The 17775-nt window shown below is 53.7% G+C and overlaps 1 protein-coding gene across 1 annotated transcript in view; it reads left to right on the top strand.

Moving 5' to 3' along the window:
• Positions 1 to 2184: 2184 nt before the first annotated feature.
• Positions 2185 to 17775, top strand: part of LEMD2 (LEM domain nuclear envelope protein 2) — a 17294-nt gene continuing 1703 nt past the window's right edge. The window contains exons 1-8 of the mRNA XM_024766052.1: positions 2185 to 2682; positions 4386 to 4426; positions 7651 to 7726; positions 10835 to 10911; positions 11814 to 11893; positions 13560 to 13705; positions 14687 to 14788; positions 14866 to 14968. Coding sequence (XP_024621820.1) covers positions 2205 to 2682; positions 4386 to 4426; positions 7651 to 7726; positions 10835 to 10911; positions 11814 to 11893; positions 13560 to 13705; positions 14687 to 14788; positions 14866 to 14968 — 1103 coding nt within the window. The 5' untranslated portion in view covers positions 2185 to 2204. The remainder of the gene's footprint in view (positions 2683 to 4385; positions 4427 to 7650; positions 7727 to 10834; positions 10912 to 11813; positions 11894 to 13559; positions 13706 to 14686; positions 14789 to 14865; positions 14969 to 17775) is intronic.

Here is a 17775-nt window from a genome sequence, read left to right as displayed (position 1 = left end):
GTTTCAAGCCCTCTTAGAATACATGGGGCCAGTATTGATGCTGAAAGGCTCATTCTTTATATATTGAACTGCACAGCTGCAAGGAGAAGCACAAATGTTACCAACTCATTTGTCATGCAAACAGTGCTTCAGAAAGAAAGAAAATACTATTATGTGGTATATGTGTTAGGCAATCACTATATCAAATTCATGGTATTCCGTGCAAACACAGGCAGAGGAAAGGAAAACAACACTTGGTGAGAGAAATCGCACCACGTGGGAGCAGCTAAGTCGGGGGAGATGGCGAGGCTAACTCGGAAGCCTGACCAAGCGGAGGTTGTCATTTCCCCCGCAATGTGGCCAGTGATAAATGCTCCGTGATAGAGCAAGTGGCACAAATGCAAACGCTGGCAGAGGTGCCTTGTCCAGGGACCCAGGGTGGGGAGACAAGGTGGGGGTGGGCAACGGGACCATAGGGGAGGAGGCGAGATTGGGGGAAGGCGAGAACCGAATTGGAGGGTTAGAAAGAGAATGGAACTTATGAGACCAGCAGTAAGTGTCTGGGAAAGGCAGTTGATGATCCACGTGGAAGGAATACAAAGAGGGAGTGGGAGGCAGAAGGAAGACCACAGTGTTACTTCCATTTGTCACCACTCCCCATGCTTTCCTTAGGGGTTTCTCTGTCGGGTGGGAGGTTCGACACAGCACTGATGCTGCACACAAATGGGTTAAGTGCAAACACTATGGAGCATGTGTCCTGAGCACCTTATACAAATTACCTCTTCTAATCCTCACAGCAATCCTATGAGGTTTACTGGCCAACAGGCTAGAAATGTTAATTGGATATGATCGCACGTCTAATAGTGGTGGAGTCTGGATTCAAGAACCCCCTACCTAAATCCACAGGTGACACAAGATTACATCTTGGGGTCTTCTCCTACCTATCTCTCCTTATGAAAATCCCACCATCCGGCCACACGGCCTCCTCGCACGGGCTCAAACTGCCCCTAAGAGCCCAAGGGCATTTGCCTCTTCTGCCCCCACGATGGGATGCAGTGTCCTCCTCTGGCGGGAGCTCCTTTCCTGCCAGCACCTGGCCAAGGGCAGGGCCTGCAGCCCCTTGGGGCTCAATGTCAGTGAGTGAACAGCCAGGAAAACACAGAGGCCTGCCGACCATGACCTTAGTTCAGACCAGGTCCCAGAGCATGCCTGGGGTCTACGCCACAACCCAAACAAAGCCCTTCCCTGAACGCATTGGTCCCCAAGTGCAGAGAGAGGCAAAGGATTCCATCTCCCCACTCTCGGCAGTGCTTGTCTTTCACCATTGTCGACTAAATCGCACAACTTAAAAGTTGAGAGTTATGTTTTATTCAGCAGACATTCTTAGGACTTCAAGCCCGGGAGACAGCCTCTCAGATAACACTGAGAAAATGAGAAAACGGTTCCGAAGGGGAAGAGGGGCAGTCGGGATATATAGGAGTTTTTGCAACAACACCAGGTAGTTGGAACAAAAGATAACTGTCAATAAAAGAAAACCAGATAACTCAAGTTAAGGAATTTAGCACTTTTCTATGTATGGGAAGATGCACTTAAGATGTGCACATAAGATGCACTTATGGGAAGAACTCACTTAAACCATTCTTTCACATGCACCTCAGCTATCTGGGGCCAGTATCCTCTGTTTTCTCAACCAGTTTCCTCAAGCTGCACTGTGGGAAGTGGCTGCTAGATGGCGGGCATCCCTTGTTTCCTTCTTGAGTTCCCTCGGGGCTCATCATTGGGGGTGACTGTAACGTGGTAGCTAGATCCCTAGTTTACTGATATGGCAGGCAATATTTTCTTACCATTAAGTAATTCATCCATTAAATCAACATGACTTTATCGAGTGCCTCCCACGTGCCAGGGACTGTGCAAGGGGAGGAAGATTCAGAGGTAAACACCACTTGCTCTTACAGACGAGAAGGACTGAGCAAGGTGGGAAATAAAAAAGGAAAACAAAAACAAAAAGCCAAAAACCCTCAGACCTCCCCAACATGGCAGGCTTGGAGGCTGATTCTGACCTCCTCATCATGGCCGCCCATACGGCGGTTCAGACCTTCTCAACATGGCGATTAAGAACGACCTTCTCAACATGGCGCGGGCCCCGCCTGCTCCGCCGCGGCTGTCGGCGGGAACAGTTCCGGGTCCGGTGTGCGCCGGGGGCAGGCGGGGGTGGCGTCCTGGCCATGGCCGGCCTCTCGGACCTGGAGCTGCGGCGGGAGCTGCAGGCCCTGGGCTTCCAGCCAGGACCCATCACCGACACCACCCGGAACGTCTACCGCAACAAGCTGCGCCGCCTGCGGGGCGAGGTCCGGCAGCGCGGCGAGGAGCGGCTGCGGGAGGAGGCCCGGGCAAGGGGCGAGGAGCGGCTGCGGGAGGAGGCCCGGGCAAGGGGCGAGGAGCGGCTGCGGGAGGAGGCCCGGGCAAGGGGCGAGGAGCGGCTGCGGGAGGAGGCCCGGGCAAGGGGCGAGGAGCGGCTGCGGGTGGCGACGAGAGCGGGCCAGGCGGGCGCGGCGCGGGCCCGGCCCGAGGTGGGGCGGCGGCTGGAGCGCTACCTCTCCCGGCTCCTGCTCTGGGCCAGCCTGGGGCTGCTGCTCGTCTTCCTGGGCATCCTCTGGGTGAAGATGGGCAAGCCCTCGGCGCCGCAGGAGGCGGAGGACAACAGTACGTCCCGGGCCGGCGCAGGGGAGGGCCTTGAGCGCGCGTGTGTCCACCCGGATAATCCGCCCCCCCACCCCACCCCTCCGCCCCGGTCCTCTCAGCACCAGGCTGAACACTCCCGGGCCTTGTCAGATGTCTCTGACCGTCTTCTTCCTTCCAGACTTTGACTTTTCTTCCTCCAGTTATGGGAGGAGAGGGCTGGGATTCCTTCACTTTGTCCTATTTTCATTTTCTGCCCTAGCCCTCCCTACTAATCTTCCTTTCAACCACGTGCTGGAAGCAGTCTTTCTGTGGTCACTTTTATTCTCCCTCTCCAAAGAAAGCCCTCTGACACACTCTAGACTCTAAAGTTCCATCCCCATTGCTTTTGAGTTCTTTCTTCCCTTTTGAGTTCTTGCTCTTTCACACATTAGTGCCCGTTTGAAGGCACCCCAGGTGTCACGGCTCACAGATAGGCTCTGGTTGGGGTCCCAACTTCGCAGCACCAAAAAGGCCACATACTCCACTTCTTTGGACCACAGGACCCTCATTTGTCAAAGGATTATACTAGCCCTGCCTCTGAGACAGGTGTGGAAGAGCCTTTTAAAGAGTTTAAACTGATGTAAGTGATGGCATTTATCACTGCAGCACCTTCTTGGGGTGTGTTAAAAGAGAGGGTCCCGTGACTCAAGGATGGTCCCAGCCATGCTTCTGTCCGCAGATAGTTCCGTGATAAGACATGCCAACAAGAAGTCTGCAGGATACAGTATGTTAACGAATAGTTAAGGGTTCGTGTTTCCTAAAAGCAAAATTTGCTTCTTCCATAATTCTGGGCTCTAGGCTAATAGGAAACAGCACAGAGACCATTTCTTTATAAATTTAAGTATAAAATGACTCTAGTTCACTGACTTTTAATATTCTTTGCAAAGAATGATTGTGATTAATACTATTCCCAGCCTCTAGCCCAGGCCACATCTTTCCACGCCTAGCAGGAACAGCCAAAATGCAGGGAAAGGCTAAATCATGTCTTAGCTGTTGCAGCGTATGGATATTTGGGTGTATGAACAAGTCTGTGGGCACGAGGATCCCAGGCTCGTGCACACACCCAAATAATTTCTTGACTATGAGAGCAGTTTAACCCACCTGCTAGAGAAATTAAGCAGTCCCGGGAGTGTCATGGTACCGTACTGGTACTAACTATAACTATTTACATTGGTGACATCAAAAAACGGTATACTGTCGTATTCACTGCTGAGATGCTTTAAGACAATAGCTCCTGGATAGATACTGGGATTTACCTGGAATTCCCCTCCCATGATAGTATTAATCCCTGTTTAACATAACGTGTACAATTTATAAAACTATCATATGTGTTGTCTTGTTTGAGACTAAGTGTGAGTTAAGCAAGGAAGGCTTTAGTGACACCATGTTACGATGAAGAAACAGGTTCAGAGTGGTTAAGTGAATAGTTATCTACTATCCGGTGGCTAATCGTTTTCCCCTGGGATTAGAACACAGCTGTACTAGTCCCTAATCCAAGACCGAGAACCCCTGACGTTTTTTACTGTCCGCATTTTTAAAATGCCTCATTTAGATGACATCTTTCTAATCCCCCCCCCTTATGTTGGTAATGTTTTACTTACCCTGAATTTTGAGAGTGATCCCTTTTTGTACCCTTTCCCACAACCCGCACTTTTAATTTCCTCTGTTTCTTTTCTTGGTCTCAGTGAAATTATTGCCAGTGGACTGTGAGACAAAAACAGATGAGGTGAGTTTGAGTTTCTCTAGCTTTTGTTCTTCCTCCCAAGGATGTTGGCCTCTATCAGGAGGTAAACTTGCCCACAAAAAGATCATGATAGGAGCGCTTTCAGGAGTGCTTCCTGTAATGTATCAGAGTCATATAGTGTTCCCTGATGTATGTGTCAGACTCAATTGTGGCAGTGAAGGAGTACTTGAAACAGAATTGACCTTCCAAGATCCAACCCCCGGCTTGTCACGGGAACTCTCCCATCAATCGCAGCATTAAGGACTTTAATCTTCTGCCTAAGTCGATCTGGGGGGATGCAGTAGGTTGTGGTCGAGGGACCTCACAAGCTCCCCTCGCTTCAGGAGGAAGGGCTGGCAGCTTTTTAAGCATCAGGAGGCCAGGTTCTCAGTTCCACATTCTCCAGTTGGACGTCTGTGGCTCTGAAAATGCTGTTCTGATCTGAAACGTCATCAGGGAGTTGTTTTAAACACATCTGAAGTGGAGTTAGCCCTCTTAGTCTATAGATTTGTTTTATGAAGCTTTAATGTTCCCTACAAATAATATTTGGGGAAGGTGAGCAGCCCCATCCATTTACGAGTCATGAAAGCAGCATTACCGAGGAGCTGGGGTGCTCTGGTGCAGGTGGTAGTCTGGGGAAGATACGAGGCAGTACATTTTCAGGTCATAAATCCTGCCAGGAGGGGCCTCGTGCTGCCAGAGGGCATGACTCAGTAGTCTAATTATTAAGTGTGCAACGCCTGGCCTCCCTGAGCCCTGAGTGCACATCTCTGGCAGCCTGCGGGCTGGGAAAGTAACCACCCACGGTCATTTCCAGGCCCCTGCGTTGACTCTCTTACCTGTGTTAACGAAGGGGCATCCTGACGCAGACAACCGGTTTTATTTCCCTTTGGCTTCTGCTGTGTCATATTTGGGGGGTGTTTTTATTACACGTATTTATTGCTTTCATCCACCAGATGTCTTTGCTTCCCTATTGTTTTGTAAAAACAGACTCATAATAATTATAATCTGCCTTCTATCATAAAAACTGCAGTTGATGATTGAAGGAAGTGGCCCAGAAAATGGCCAGAAGGGGAAACTAGAATTTTGAAGGCTGAAAACAAAAACGGGGACCAAAAATACTTTTTCCGTAAGACTTCTCTGGTGATGTTAGTTTCATTTGTCTTTTATTTAGAAACGGGTTCCCTGGTTTCTGTCTCTTGGTCCTTCACACCTCTGAGTGTATCAGGCCCAAGACGGAATGACAGATAAGCTCCGGGGTGCTCCTCTGCGCTGGACGCAGCCGGCCCCATCTGAGTGAGCCAGTCGGGCACCATCCAGGTCCTCGCTAAAGACTTGCTCAGCGAGCACAGACAGGCAGGGCCTGCGCCACGACATCACAGGCTCCCTTCGGTTGCAGTGTTGGGCTCTGTTGAGCTGAGATTTTATGGGGTACCCTTGGCCTTCATGGTGGGTGGACACAGGAACAGGCGGGTTGGGAGGTGCTTCTCAGCTTGGGTGAGTTTCTTGCTGAGTCTCATCCCTTGTGTGGCTCAAGCTCACCCAGAACCCAGAGGGGCATTTGGGTTTCAGATACACGTATTCTTTCCCTTCTCAGCTGACTGTGACTCTGTTTTTCTTTCTGCCTTTGTCCTGCTGAAACCCTGGGGATGGGCTGGGAGTGGGTGTGTTGTCTTAATCAGGCTGTCTCGTTGTCTGGTACCTTCTGTCCTTTAGGTGATATCAGCCCTGCTTTGCCTAAATGTCTGTGAGTTTGGAACAGTATTAATTGCTACTGCTTTTTTTTTTTTTTTTCCTGGTTGCGACAATAATAGATATTTAGAAAATTTGAAAAATGTGACAAAAATCGCTCGTGATTATGAGACCTAGAGATAATCACTAACGTGATTGGGAGCATTTCCTTCTCACCTTATCTCTCTGTGTATGTGTGTCTGTAGAATTGGGATCTCTGTGTGTTTAGTTACATTTGACACTTATTTATCAACTTTTCCCATATTGTTAAATAGCATTTAAAAAGTAGTTGGGGTTTCTAACTCTACTAGGAGGCACGTCAGTTGTTTCTGGACATTTATAGCCATGTGCATAAATCTTGGTCGCGTCATTTCATACCTTGTAAAGGCATTTAGGGTCTTTAGGCCATGTGAAGGGACAAATCTTGGCCTCTGAGACTGTTAGAAACCAAATTAGATCAGGGCAACAAATGAGCCCTGAGAAGGAAGACGACCCTGGTTCCTTCTGTAGCTGCAGAGCCAGGTCCAGAACCCAGACCTTCCACTTCCAGTGCAGGCTCTGCCCAGTGACAACCCAGAAGGGGCCTGGAGTTCGAGGGGTGGGGGCTTGGAGTCGACTGGCCACACTCCAAGTGGCTCCACCATCTACTATGAACTGTGGGTTCTTGGTGGCCCACTTAAGGTCTCTAAACCCTGGACCCCTCGCCTGAGAAATTGGGGTACAGTGAGGAGTGCAGCGAGGATGCAGTGCTCCCTCACATATAGACCACTCGGCATGGCACCCGGTCTGTCGTCCACTCTCAAGGAAGAGCGGTCTTTTTTAAATGTTCCACATCCAGTAAGTCTAGCAAAACGGTGTCCCCACTGTTACAGGTGCTGAAGGAGTAAATGTGCAGATATTCTGATTTTCTCAGACAGGTGACATTTATTTTCTCCCTACAGTTGCAAGATTGCTCGAAATTTTCCATTTCCAGGGAAACGCAGTCTAAGATTAAACATTTGCATCAGATAATCCACAAAGTAGACAATCCACAGGCAGATTGTAGACACTTGGCTCTCCAGAAACGGACAGGAATGGCCCACGGGGGAGACCAGACTGCATCGTGCAGCGTTGGCTCTTCCCTCTGAGGAGGCTGGGCTCCTGCATTTCCCCACAACCACACCGCCCCTGCTCCATGGCCCCACCAATGGCCTTTATTCCAACGGGGACCACGGGGCAGAGGCCCAGGAGCCTCCAGGATGGTGGACCCTTAGTTACCGTGTCTGCTGTCCATCTGCCTCTGCTTTTATGGTGTTCTTTTCAGTCAGTTAACCCAGTATTTATCGGCCCTATCCCTGGGCCCACCCCTTTGCAGAATTTGTTGTCATTGTTGTTTTAAAGTATGAGGTGTACCTTGCTGTTGAGTCCTTGACGGTGTAGCTGAACAGGTAAAATCAGACAGACAGGCCCCCCTCCCCCACCCCTCCTTGCTGACTGCTTGTCCCGTGCCCTTCCAGTTCTGTCAGGCCAAGCAGAAGGCGGCCTTGCTGGAGGTGCTGCACGAGCTGTACAACTTCCTGGCCATCCAAGCGGGTGAGTAGGTCTCCCGAGGCCCAAGAGTCCCCAAGAGTGGGTTGTGGGCTGAGATGCCGTGTCATCTCCCAGAAGACACGCTCAGAAGCCCAGTCTCCCCTTCCCCGCCTCCCCACAGACGCATCTTGTTTAAGCCTTGCATCTGGACAAAACGCATAGGTTCCTGAAGGATCCCAGGGGTCCTGGCACGTGCATAGGCCTTTTAGCAGATGTGCCCCCTTCTCTGGGATGGCCCCCACCTAATGTTCTGGGGGTCCGTGTTGCACTGGAAGGGCCCAGGCCTCAGGTATTCTCAGAGTCTGGGTCCCCCAACCTGGAGGGCCTCCCTGTACCAGGTGGTCGGCCCAGCTCGGTGTAGAGGCCTCTGCAGGTGGAGCGGTCTGAGCGGTGGGCCAAGCACCTTCAGGCCCGGCCCGCCCTCCTGGGCCCTGGTGTCCCATGTCCCCATCTGGCTGTGGGACACCGGACAAGTCCCTGACATCTCAGGGCCTCCGTCTCCCCATCTGACTGAATGATCTTGGGTCTGTCTTTTCTTAACCAAATGAAAGCCAAGTGCTGTTCTCTAGATGCCCCCCCTGAAATCTCCTCCATCCAGAAGGCTCCCCCACTGTTTTCTTTGGTAAACATGTTCCTTGAGGCCAGAGATGGCACCTGCATTATGCTGTGTCCTGCCTGACACCTGGCATCCAGGAGGCTCTCCACATCACTGATGACGTGGGTGACGGCTCAGGGCTTGTGCCTGTGTTAAGTGTACTCGACTCGAGAACCAGACGTCAGTCTGTGGGAGGTTCAAGGGGCGCCTCTCACCTGTAGGGCCAACCCTTGTCTAAGGCTGTCGCCGGGAAGTCAAGGTTGGGTGGACTTGTACTGGGCCCTCAGTCCTCAGGGCCAGTCTTGTGGGCCTCAGCTCTGCCACCTCCTCCCTCCTGACTGCTGGGAGACTGGGGTGGTCAGGGAGGCTTCTGAGAGCTCCTCGGAGGAGAGGTAGGAGTTGGGGCTCAGAGCATCACCGTCATCTGTGGCCCAGGTGCTTGGCATATAAATTCTGGCCTGAGGGGGTGTTTGAAACCTTTGTGACTCAATTGTGGTCCGAGGTCCAGCAACATCAGTGTCACCTGAGAGCTTACTGGAAATGCAGAATCTTAGTCCCATCTCAAACCTATTGAATCAAAGTCTGAATTTTACTAAGTCCCCCAGGATATAAAGTCGAGAAGCTCTGCTCTTAAACCGTGGATCCTAGTAGACAGTTCTCCTCCATCCCACCCTCCTTGTGTGGTCCTGGCTCATGCCATCAAGGGGCCTAGTACCCACTGTCTTCCCACAAGCCAGGCAGGGGCAGCCCTGAGGGTATGTGTCTCAGTGAGACAGGCTGCAGGGCCGTGCAGGCTCTGTACTCAGCCATACTCCCTCCCCCCACCTCCTGCTGGAGGTCAGCTATGGACAGGGCACTGGCTGGCCTTTGCAGGACACAAGGCGATTCAGCCCAGAATCCTGCCCACAGGCTGCCTGTGGTCTAGTAGAAGAGATAGGCTACCTACCCCCCTGACCACTGAGTGGTATAAAACACCATTGGATGAGAACCAAGAGGCCAGAACTTCTGGGAGGCACAATGCCTTTTAGCTAGAGTAGTCAGGAAAGCGTCACAGGGGAGGTGGCATCTGTGCCAGGCCTTGAAGCCCGGGTGGAATTAGTTACGTATTTGTGGGGGAAAGGTGGGGCCAGAGAGGCAGGAAATTATAGGGTCAGAGATGGAAGCCGCTTCACGAGGAAGGAGAAACAGAGGGAATGGAGTTTGGAAAGGCCAGTTGAGTCCCACCCTGGCTGGCCATGGTTGCCAGGCCACTGGGAGTCTCTTCTGAAGGCAGTGAGGGCCGGGAAGGCTTCTGAGCAGGGGGTGATGGACGGAGAGCCAGGTGCCAGGGAGGCAGCTGTGCCAGCAGTCTGAGTGGAGCAGTGGCAATTCAAGCAGAATCATTTTAAAGCTTTGTTGACCAAACATGGATGAGAAAGGGGAGAGGAGGAAACCAGGAGACCTTGGCAGTGGTCCTGGAAGGCCTAAGCAGGGCAGGGTGACCTGAGTGGGGCAGGAGCACGGGAGAAGCCAGCTGATTCTCAGGGGACCCAGAAGGACGAGATCAACTTTGAAATAGGAGGATTTGGCTGTGTTAGGGGGTGAGGGGCAGGCTTCAGTTCATTTCAAGATTTTTTAAATATTACCTTCAGCCACTCCCTCCCCAGCACACACACAGACTGGCCATCGCAGCCCCCAGGCTGTGCCAGGTCAAGGGCAGTCAGGCCGTGTATGGGGGTGAAGGATCTTGTACGGCCCCAGCCCTGCACTGTCCCTGCTTCCAAGGGGTCTAGTGGTGAAGCAGCACCTGGTGGGTGAGCCACCGTGGGTAACCAAGAGCCGAGGGCTGTGGCAGGGCCCCAAGTCCAGCCGATTTGGCTAAACAAGAGGCCCCTAGGGCTGGGGGCTTTTCAGAGGGGCTGGGCCTTGGGCCAGGCCTGGGAGCCTGGGCAGGACTAAGGGGGAGGCTCCCAGCTCCATCCTAGGTGGGAGCCAGCCACCCAGGGTGCTCAGAAGAGAGCTTTGGAGCACCATATCGGGGCCCCAGCACATAGACACCCCTTCTTCCATGGAGCATTTTGGACATCCCTCCCTAGGGCCCCTCAAAACCTGGCATTCTAGGTCACCTGCCTGTGTCATGGGTCAAAATCCTTGCAATGCAACAGCCTCCCTGCCTTGCTTTTTTCCTAGGCTGCGTTTATTTATAGTGCCATCCCAGTGCCTTCCGAAGCTGCCTGTCTGATCCTTTTAGGGATCAGTTGCAAACAGACCTTGTTATTGGGCAGCTTTTTAGTCATTTAATGCAAATCACTGCACTGCTTAGCAGGTCAGGCTTTAATGATCTGGAATCGATCCAAGCTAAGTGGCTTTTGATCTTGCTGCAGACTGAAGATGCCCCACAGAAGCTGGAGCCGCCGGGCCACATGTTCCACATCAGAGCTGATGGCTTGATTTTTTTGCTGCAGTTTTTAGTTGGTTTCAGGGTAAATCTTCTTCACCTCTTCTTTGTATTTGAATGTGTGTTTTTTCCCTCCTAGGTAATTTTGAATGTGGAAATCCAGAGAAGCTAAAAAGCAAATGCATTCCTGTAATGGAAGCCCAGGAATATATAGCAGTAAGTAGGCTGCAGTGCGCTCCGTTCCCGGGAGGTCCTGGTACTTTTGTATTGATCCCTCAAGACCTGCGTTTTTTTTTTTTTCCCGTTTTGTTTTGTGTTTGCTTTCTCTTTCTTTAAAAAAAAATTGTTTTAACTCAGTTGAGTGTTAGGCTACCTTAAGTTAAGGCAATGATGGGGTGACTGGGCCCAAGGTGAGCGGTGAACCAGAGCCAGGCCTGCCGCAGCTCGTTCCTGACCTGCTGCTCCCTGACCAGCGGTGTGGGCTGCTGCTGCTGCCCCTTCTTTAAGTGGCCCTGTGACTTGCCCTTCCTTTGCCTCATTTTTCCCCCCTTCTCAGCAGCCTTAAGACATTTAACCTGTCGTTCTCTCCCCTCAGGATTACCGTCTGGGTTGCTCTGAGTCCATTTGATTTTCGGTGTGGCCTCAGGATGACAGAATTACAGATATTTGGAACTGGCAGAAACCTAAGGGGTCACCTCGTCCAATTTTCATTTCACAGATGAGGAACCTGGGGCCTAGAGAGGGGAGGGACTTGCCGAAGGCCACACAGCCGGGACTGGCTGCAGGGCCCCCACCCCGACACTCTTTCATCTCACTGCAGATGAGCTGCCAGCTCTCTGGCCTGGTGCTTCAGTCCTTGAGAAAATTACATGCTTCTGCTGTCTCAGACCTGCATTGTTTTCCTGTGTGTGCTTCCACATCACCTGCTCTGGTTATAGCCTCTTCCCTGGTATCGTCAGCTACAGACTTCCTTCCTGCCAGCTTGCTGGGCATTTAGCAGAACAGGGCTTTGGGGCAGGCGGAGGACATGGAGAGGGCTTCCTTAATCTAGCAGCAGAATAATATCGCTCCAACTGCTCCGCGCAGATGGAGGACTAATCTCCCGCCCCCTCCCACAGAATGTGACCGGCAGCTCCTCCGCCAAGTTTGAAGCCGCACTGACCTGGATACTGAACAGTAACAAGGACGTGGGCATCTGGTGAGTGTGGGCGGGGCGTCCGGAAGCACCTGAGGCCCTGTCATCGCCCATCAAGGTGTCTCAGGCCGGGAGGTAGAGGGCAGGTCTCCCAGCCAAGTCATCTTGGGCCAGGCCTGAAGCTGGGCAGCGGAAGGAGAGGCATTAGGAATGCAGTGTAAGGAGCAGTTTCAAAATGAGACACAAAAATCCAGGTGTCAGGGTGATCGCCTGGCAGTCCAGCTAAACCTGTTTCAGGTAACTCAGTCTGTGCCCCTTTCCTTCACGGGCCCCGCACGGTTTGCTGGAGATGGCATTTTTTTGCACTTCCTTTCCTTGGTGCTAGTTTTCATTTGTAGATGAAATGATTCTGAATGTTGGTTTCACTCAGTATGGAAATTGCAAAAGGAAAGACTGGGTCTTATTCCAGCTGGGCAGTTCCACCTGTTTCTGTCTCTGGTGAGCACGGTTAGCAGAGACAGCGTGCCCTTCACCCTCCTGAAAGGCCCTGTCTGGCTGCTCGGCCCAGGGGTGGGTGGGTACCAGCCACTGCCTGATACGGGAGTCCCCTGCTGGAGAGACACTGGCTTCATCGCCCCCTCCCACCCTTCAGGGTTTGTCGGGGTCTCTGTTCAGGTTACAGCTGCTGATGTTAAAGCACACTCTAGGGTTTTGTTCTCTTCCTCTCTAATCTACGCAAATTACTGATTCCATCAGCAGTGCATCCAGCAGAAGCCCCTCGGGCAGCTCAGCCTAAAACTTGATAACTGGATGCATGGCACGATTAAAATTCTTTGGCTTAAAAAAAAAAAATGAAGCTTCCCTGAGTGGCTGAGCGATTTTCCTGTGTGTTGGAAAGGCAGAAAACACGGATTTTATCCTTGGCAGCGTGCACTGAAGCTGCTAACGCAGAGGAATGATGACACTGCCTTTTCACATTGAGGAGGGTGGCCTGTGGGGAGCTGAGCCTGGCTCAGCCCACGACCAGTGTTAGAAGTGGGTCGTGAGACTTTGCTGTACAGCAGAAATTAACACAACGTTGTAAATCAACTATACTTAAATTTAAAAAAAAAAAAAAAGTGGGTCATGAGAAATCCGGACAGTTTGGGCACCAGCCATTCAGCTGTGCAATCCAGGCCGGGAGCTTGTTGCCTCGCCGGCAGAAGGCGGAGTGTCGGCAGCGTCCCCGCGCCTCCTGACGCCTCCTCTCTGGGGCTGGGGTCTGGCCTCCAGGACCCTGGCGGTGTTCATGCTCCTGAGTCTCGCGGCACCCCATGGTCTCTGCACGTAAACAGCTTATGTGCCTCCTCATCACCGAGGAAAGGCACCCCCTCCCAGACTCTGTTTCCATTCTTGCCGTGCTGCACAAAGCCGGTGATTCCGTAAACATTTCCATTTCTCTGTGCTGGGAGGGGGGCATCCAGTTTACACTTTAATCTTCTGCCGAACAGAGGGAGGCGTCACTTCAGCGGCAGGGGTTCAAGCCTGCTGCCGTCTTTAAAGTTTTATTCTTTCTAAGTAGCTAACGTGGGAAATTTCTGGAAAGAGTGCATCCAGGATAGCGAGTCCTTTTTATAAGCAAGCGGAGACCTCAAAGCCCCGCCTTCCTCCTCCTGCTGCTGATGGTGAGGCTTATACAGCGGCTCCTCAGAGCTGTTGAACGTGTCTACAGCCCTGTGCCCTGTTTCAGGTTGAAAGGGGAAGACCCGTCCGAGCTGGTGACCACGGTGGACAAGGTGGTCTGCCTGGAGTCCGCCCGCCCCCGCATGGGTGTCGGCTGCCGCCTGAGCCGCGCCCTGCTCACGGCCGTCACCAATGTGCTCATTTTCTTCTGGTGTAAGTCCCATCACTGTGTCACCCTGCCCCTCCCACTGCGCCTCCCGGGAGCCCAGCTCAGCCACACTCTGGGCATGGGTGATGCGGTCTCTCGGAGTTCGTTTCTGTCTAGTGAACCTGAGGTCTGTCTAACGAAACTGAGGAGGTGAACCAGTCAGCCTCTGTCCCGGGTCGTCTTTCCCTTTGGAGACTGGGTGGCTGGAGCAGGAAGATAACTAGAAGACATCCTGGATTTGGGGCCGGGAGCCATCAGCATCCCCGAGAGGGTGCTGGCTTGGGCTGGAGGTGGGCATTGTCCTTTCCGGCACCCCAGACCGCAGGCCGCTCCGAGGGGGAGACCCAGCAGGAGCTTGGCCTAATTTTACTCCCTGAACAATGTAAGCACCTCCTCAGGAGCTACAGACGCCCAGTGAAAGCAGGCAGGCCCAGGGTGCTGAGCGGCAAAGCAGAGTCTCCCGACACTAGGGGCTGCCTTTGAGCAGAGGCCTCGGGGTGTCTCTGAAGGCCAAAGGCCGTGACACAGAAACCACCAGCTCTGCAGAGAGAGCTGGGTTACAAATCACAGGCCGTCTGGGCGTGCACGCGGCTCCCTCCGCCACGCCGGCAGGCACAGACGTCATTATCGGCAGCAGCGTCTGGAATACAAAGGGCCCGGCATGTATATATGTATGAAACGCCGTGTTCTGGTTCACAAGGGAGGAGATGAAAGCCCAGAATGAGGTTGGGAGGAGCCGGGATCCAGACGGCTCGGGAGGCCTCTGTGGAGACAGCCGGCAGGAGGAAGATGATCACTTAATAGCCTGTCCTCCCTCTGCTTTTCCCAGTCCTTCGTTTCCTGCTTGCTAGCCCTGGGTCTGACACACAGTAGGTACTCAAACCCCCTCAGCCCCCAGCGCAGTGACCTGCCCTAGTGAGACAGCCAGTGGGCGCCTGGCCGGGGAAGGTGGTGTGCACGATTAACAGTGCTGTGTTCCCTCCCAGGCTTGGCCTTTCTGTGGGGGCTCCTGATCCTCCTGAAATACCGGTGGCGGAAGTTGGAAGAGGAAGAGCAGGCCATGTATGAGATGGTGAAGAAGATTATAGGTGCGTGGCCCCCAGTGAAAGGGCTGCTGGCTCCTGCTAGAGGGTCCTCACCCTAAATAGTGCCCTCTGTCCTGCAGATGTGGTCCAGGACCACTACGTGGATTGGGAGCAGGACATGGAGCGCTACCCATACGTGGGCATCCTACACGTGCGTGACACCCTGATCCCGCCACAGAGCCGGTGAGACCCGGGTCGGACCCCACTGAGTGCCGCGGAAGGAGGCCCAGAGCCTCAAGTCAGTCATGTGGGGAAGGGGGCAGTTCAGCCCCAGGATCGCGAGAGGTGGGGCGCCATCCACACCTCTTGCCATCCGCTTATTAAGGCAGAGTGCAGACAAGAGGTACAGAAGCACGGTCCCGCTCCTCTGTAGAGATGGCGCTTTGGGGTGCTTTGGGGAGCAACCCTAGGACCCGACCCCTCCCCTCCCCACGGGGCTTTGCAGGGAAGGACCTGATGGGTTTCCATGAATGGAAGTCCAGGCACAGAACATTAAGGGCTCTGATTCCATTGCTCTGTGATTCTCATGGTCCTGCTCTCTGGATGTTGTTGGCTGGCTGGAGTTCCTGGTGGTCACAGGATGGTGGCCAGCAGCTAGCCGGAGCAACACCTGCCTTGCAACAACCACCAGGGGAGAGATGGGCTACCTGTTGCTCTCATGAGCAAGGGAAAACATTCCCAGAAGCCACCGGGGACACACCTCTTTGAGGCTCCGCTGGCCAGAATTGGTTACTTGTCTATTCTTGAATCAGTCACTGGCAAGGGGGAAGAGATTGTTTTTCAAACATTTTTAACCATGGTGTACAGTCAGAAACACATCTTATCTAAGGTATCATGGTCTGGTTCCCATGCACAAAGGTACACTCACATAGTTGGAAACATGGTTTCACAGCAGTGAATGGGGTCAGCTTCCAGGGTGCACGGCTCATGGGAGGGGGTGGCAGGCCGTTGTCATGCACAACTCCAGGACCACCTTCCAAATGGGCTGCGGTTGCTGGGTAGATCCCTGACAAAACCAGGAGTAGGGTAGAGTTGGGGGACAGAGTCCCAGGAGGCAGCCAGTAGGGCCCACTGCGGGGTCACCTCAGACTTTGCCACAGTCTCTGGCCAGATGCCATCCTCTCCGGATGGTGCTAAGCACTCGCCCTTGCTGGGTGCTCGCTGTGAGCTGGGCACTGCTCTGAGCGCTGCACAGGTGCAGCTCACTCGCCCCACCCTCAGCATGGCCCTTGGAGGGAGTACACTGAGGGCACCGCTTTACAGATGAGGACACTGAGGCACCGGGAGGCTAAGGACCTGCCCAGAGACCCAGGGCTGGTGCCACTTCTGTGTTCCCAGTGCCAGACTCTGTGGTCGAGGTCACCCCGTTCTCAACCCAAGAGGAGCTGGAAGGGTAGAGCATTTAAGGGCCCCTTTTAAACGTGAAAATGCTTAATAACTCTCATGCCCACCCCAGCCCCGGGACAGTGGCAGGCAGGAAGCGTAGAGCAGACCAACCATGGTGTGGGGCTTGTGCTAACTGTTGGTCCCCAGCATGAGTCTGCCACACAGCCCTCCAGCTCTCAGGGGAGGCCACTGGTAGATCCAGACTCCCCCCTGATTCCTGGACCCATCAGAGTTCATCATCATGTGACCATGGGCAATGCCCTGTTTGAGCTGTAACACAGATAATCCCACTGCCCTGCAGAGGGGCTGTGTTCAAGAGAGGCCATCATTCATTCATTTTCTCAACAAATGTTTATTGAGCACCTACTGCATGCCACACTCTACTGGGTCATGCGGAGACAGGGAGAGGAAGAAGCAAAAATCCCTGCCCTGCTGGAGCATTGGTTATGGGGAGAAAGAAGACAAGATGCATAAGGAAGATGTGTTGCCACTAGGTAGTGGCAGGTCTTAAGGAAAGGGGAGCAGGGTGTCAGAGAGGTGGCCTCCCACCTCACCGAGGCAGCACGGAGCACTTGAGCCCTCATCAAAGGGCAGCACACACGGTCATTTTAATAAGAGCAGGAAGTGGCACTGCAGCTTATTGGGGGCTTGAGCCACCACACCTCGGCTCCTGTGCATCAGCAGGGACTGCAGGCGGGCAGCTGCCCGCAGGGTCTGGACCCCTGTGCGTGAAGCCAGGAGGCTCAGCCTCCCGGTCAGTGTAGCCAAGCTCTTGACTCGTAAGGACCCATCAGCTCCTGTGGGCCCTGCATGGGCATACTGCCCTGTGGATGAGGGCCCGCTTGTGGGAGGTTGGGGGAGATGGGAAGAGCTTGTCCAGGGAGGCACACGGGGGCGGCTTGTAATCACCTGGTAACGGGCAGCCTGGGAAGGGGGCTGGGGATGAGGCCGCGGCCCCCACACAGTGCCAGTGCCCCCCCACCTCAGGGACCCGGTGTGAGGGGCTCAGCCCCCAGGACCTGGGTGGCCAGGGCCAGACCAGCCAGGTGGGGGCTGCTGAACAGCCGTGGGGTTTGGTTGGCAGCAGGACCTCACCCCCCAGGAAGAAAGCCCCACCGCCCCACTCTGCCTCCTGACACATGAGCCACCCTGGGAGTTTCCCTCCATTTGCGCACTGCCAGCTGAACCCCTTGCTTCCACACGTACCCATATTCGCTCTGCACGTGTGGGGCGCTGGGGAGTGGTCTGCAGTCAGACAGGAAGCCGGGGCTCATCGAAGTGTAGGTGTCAAAGCAGCCCTCCCCCACTGCCCTGGAATCTTGCTGTCTAGTTTGGAGGGGGAATGAGGAAATAGGGGGCTGTCCGAGGGGGAGCAAGGCCCCAGGGATCTGGCAGAGCAGGAACTCTGGTGTCTGTGAAGGGGCCCTACCTGGTGGCTCAGGTTCCAAAAGCAGCTCCAGCGTCTTGGCCTCCCCGGTTGGATGCCTAGTTCATCCCCATCCCCTGAAGTGCTGTGGAGTCTGGACTCCACAGCCCAGTGGCCACTCTTTAATTAGCCCACATGAGGCATTAAAATGCAGCCTGTACTGGAGGGGGGTGCCGCC

This window comes from Neophocaena asiaeorientalis, unplaced genomic scaffold (assembly GCF_003031525.2).
Source record: "Neophocaena asiaeorientalis asiaeorientalis breed wild unplaced genomic scaffold, Neophocaena_asiaeorientalis_V1.1 scaffold46, whole genome shotgun sequence".
Lineage (NCBI taxonomy): Eukaryota > Metazoa > Chordata > Mammalia > Artiodactyla > Phocoenidae > Neophocaena > Neophocaena asiaeorientalis.
The sequence above is the reverse complement of the archived record's forward strand: the minus strand, read 5'-3'. Positions and strand labels throughout refer to the sequence as shown.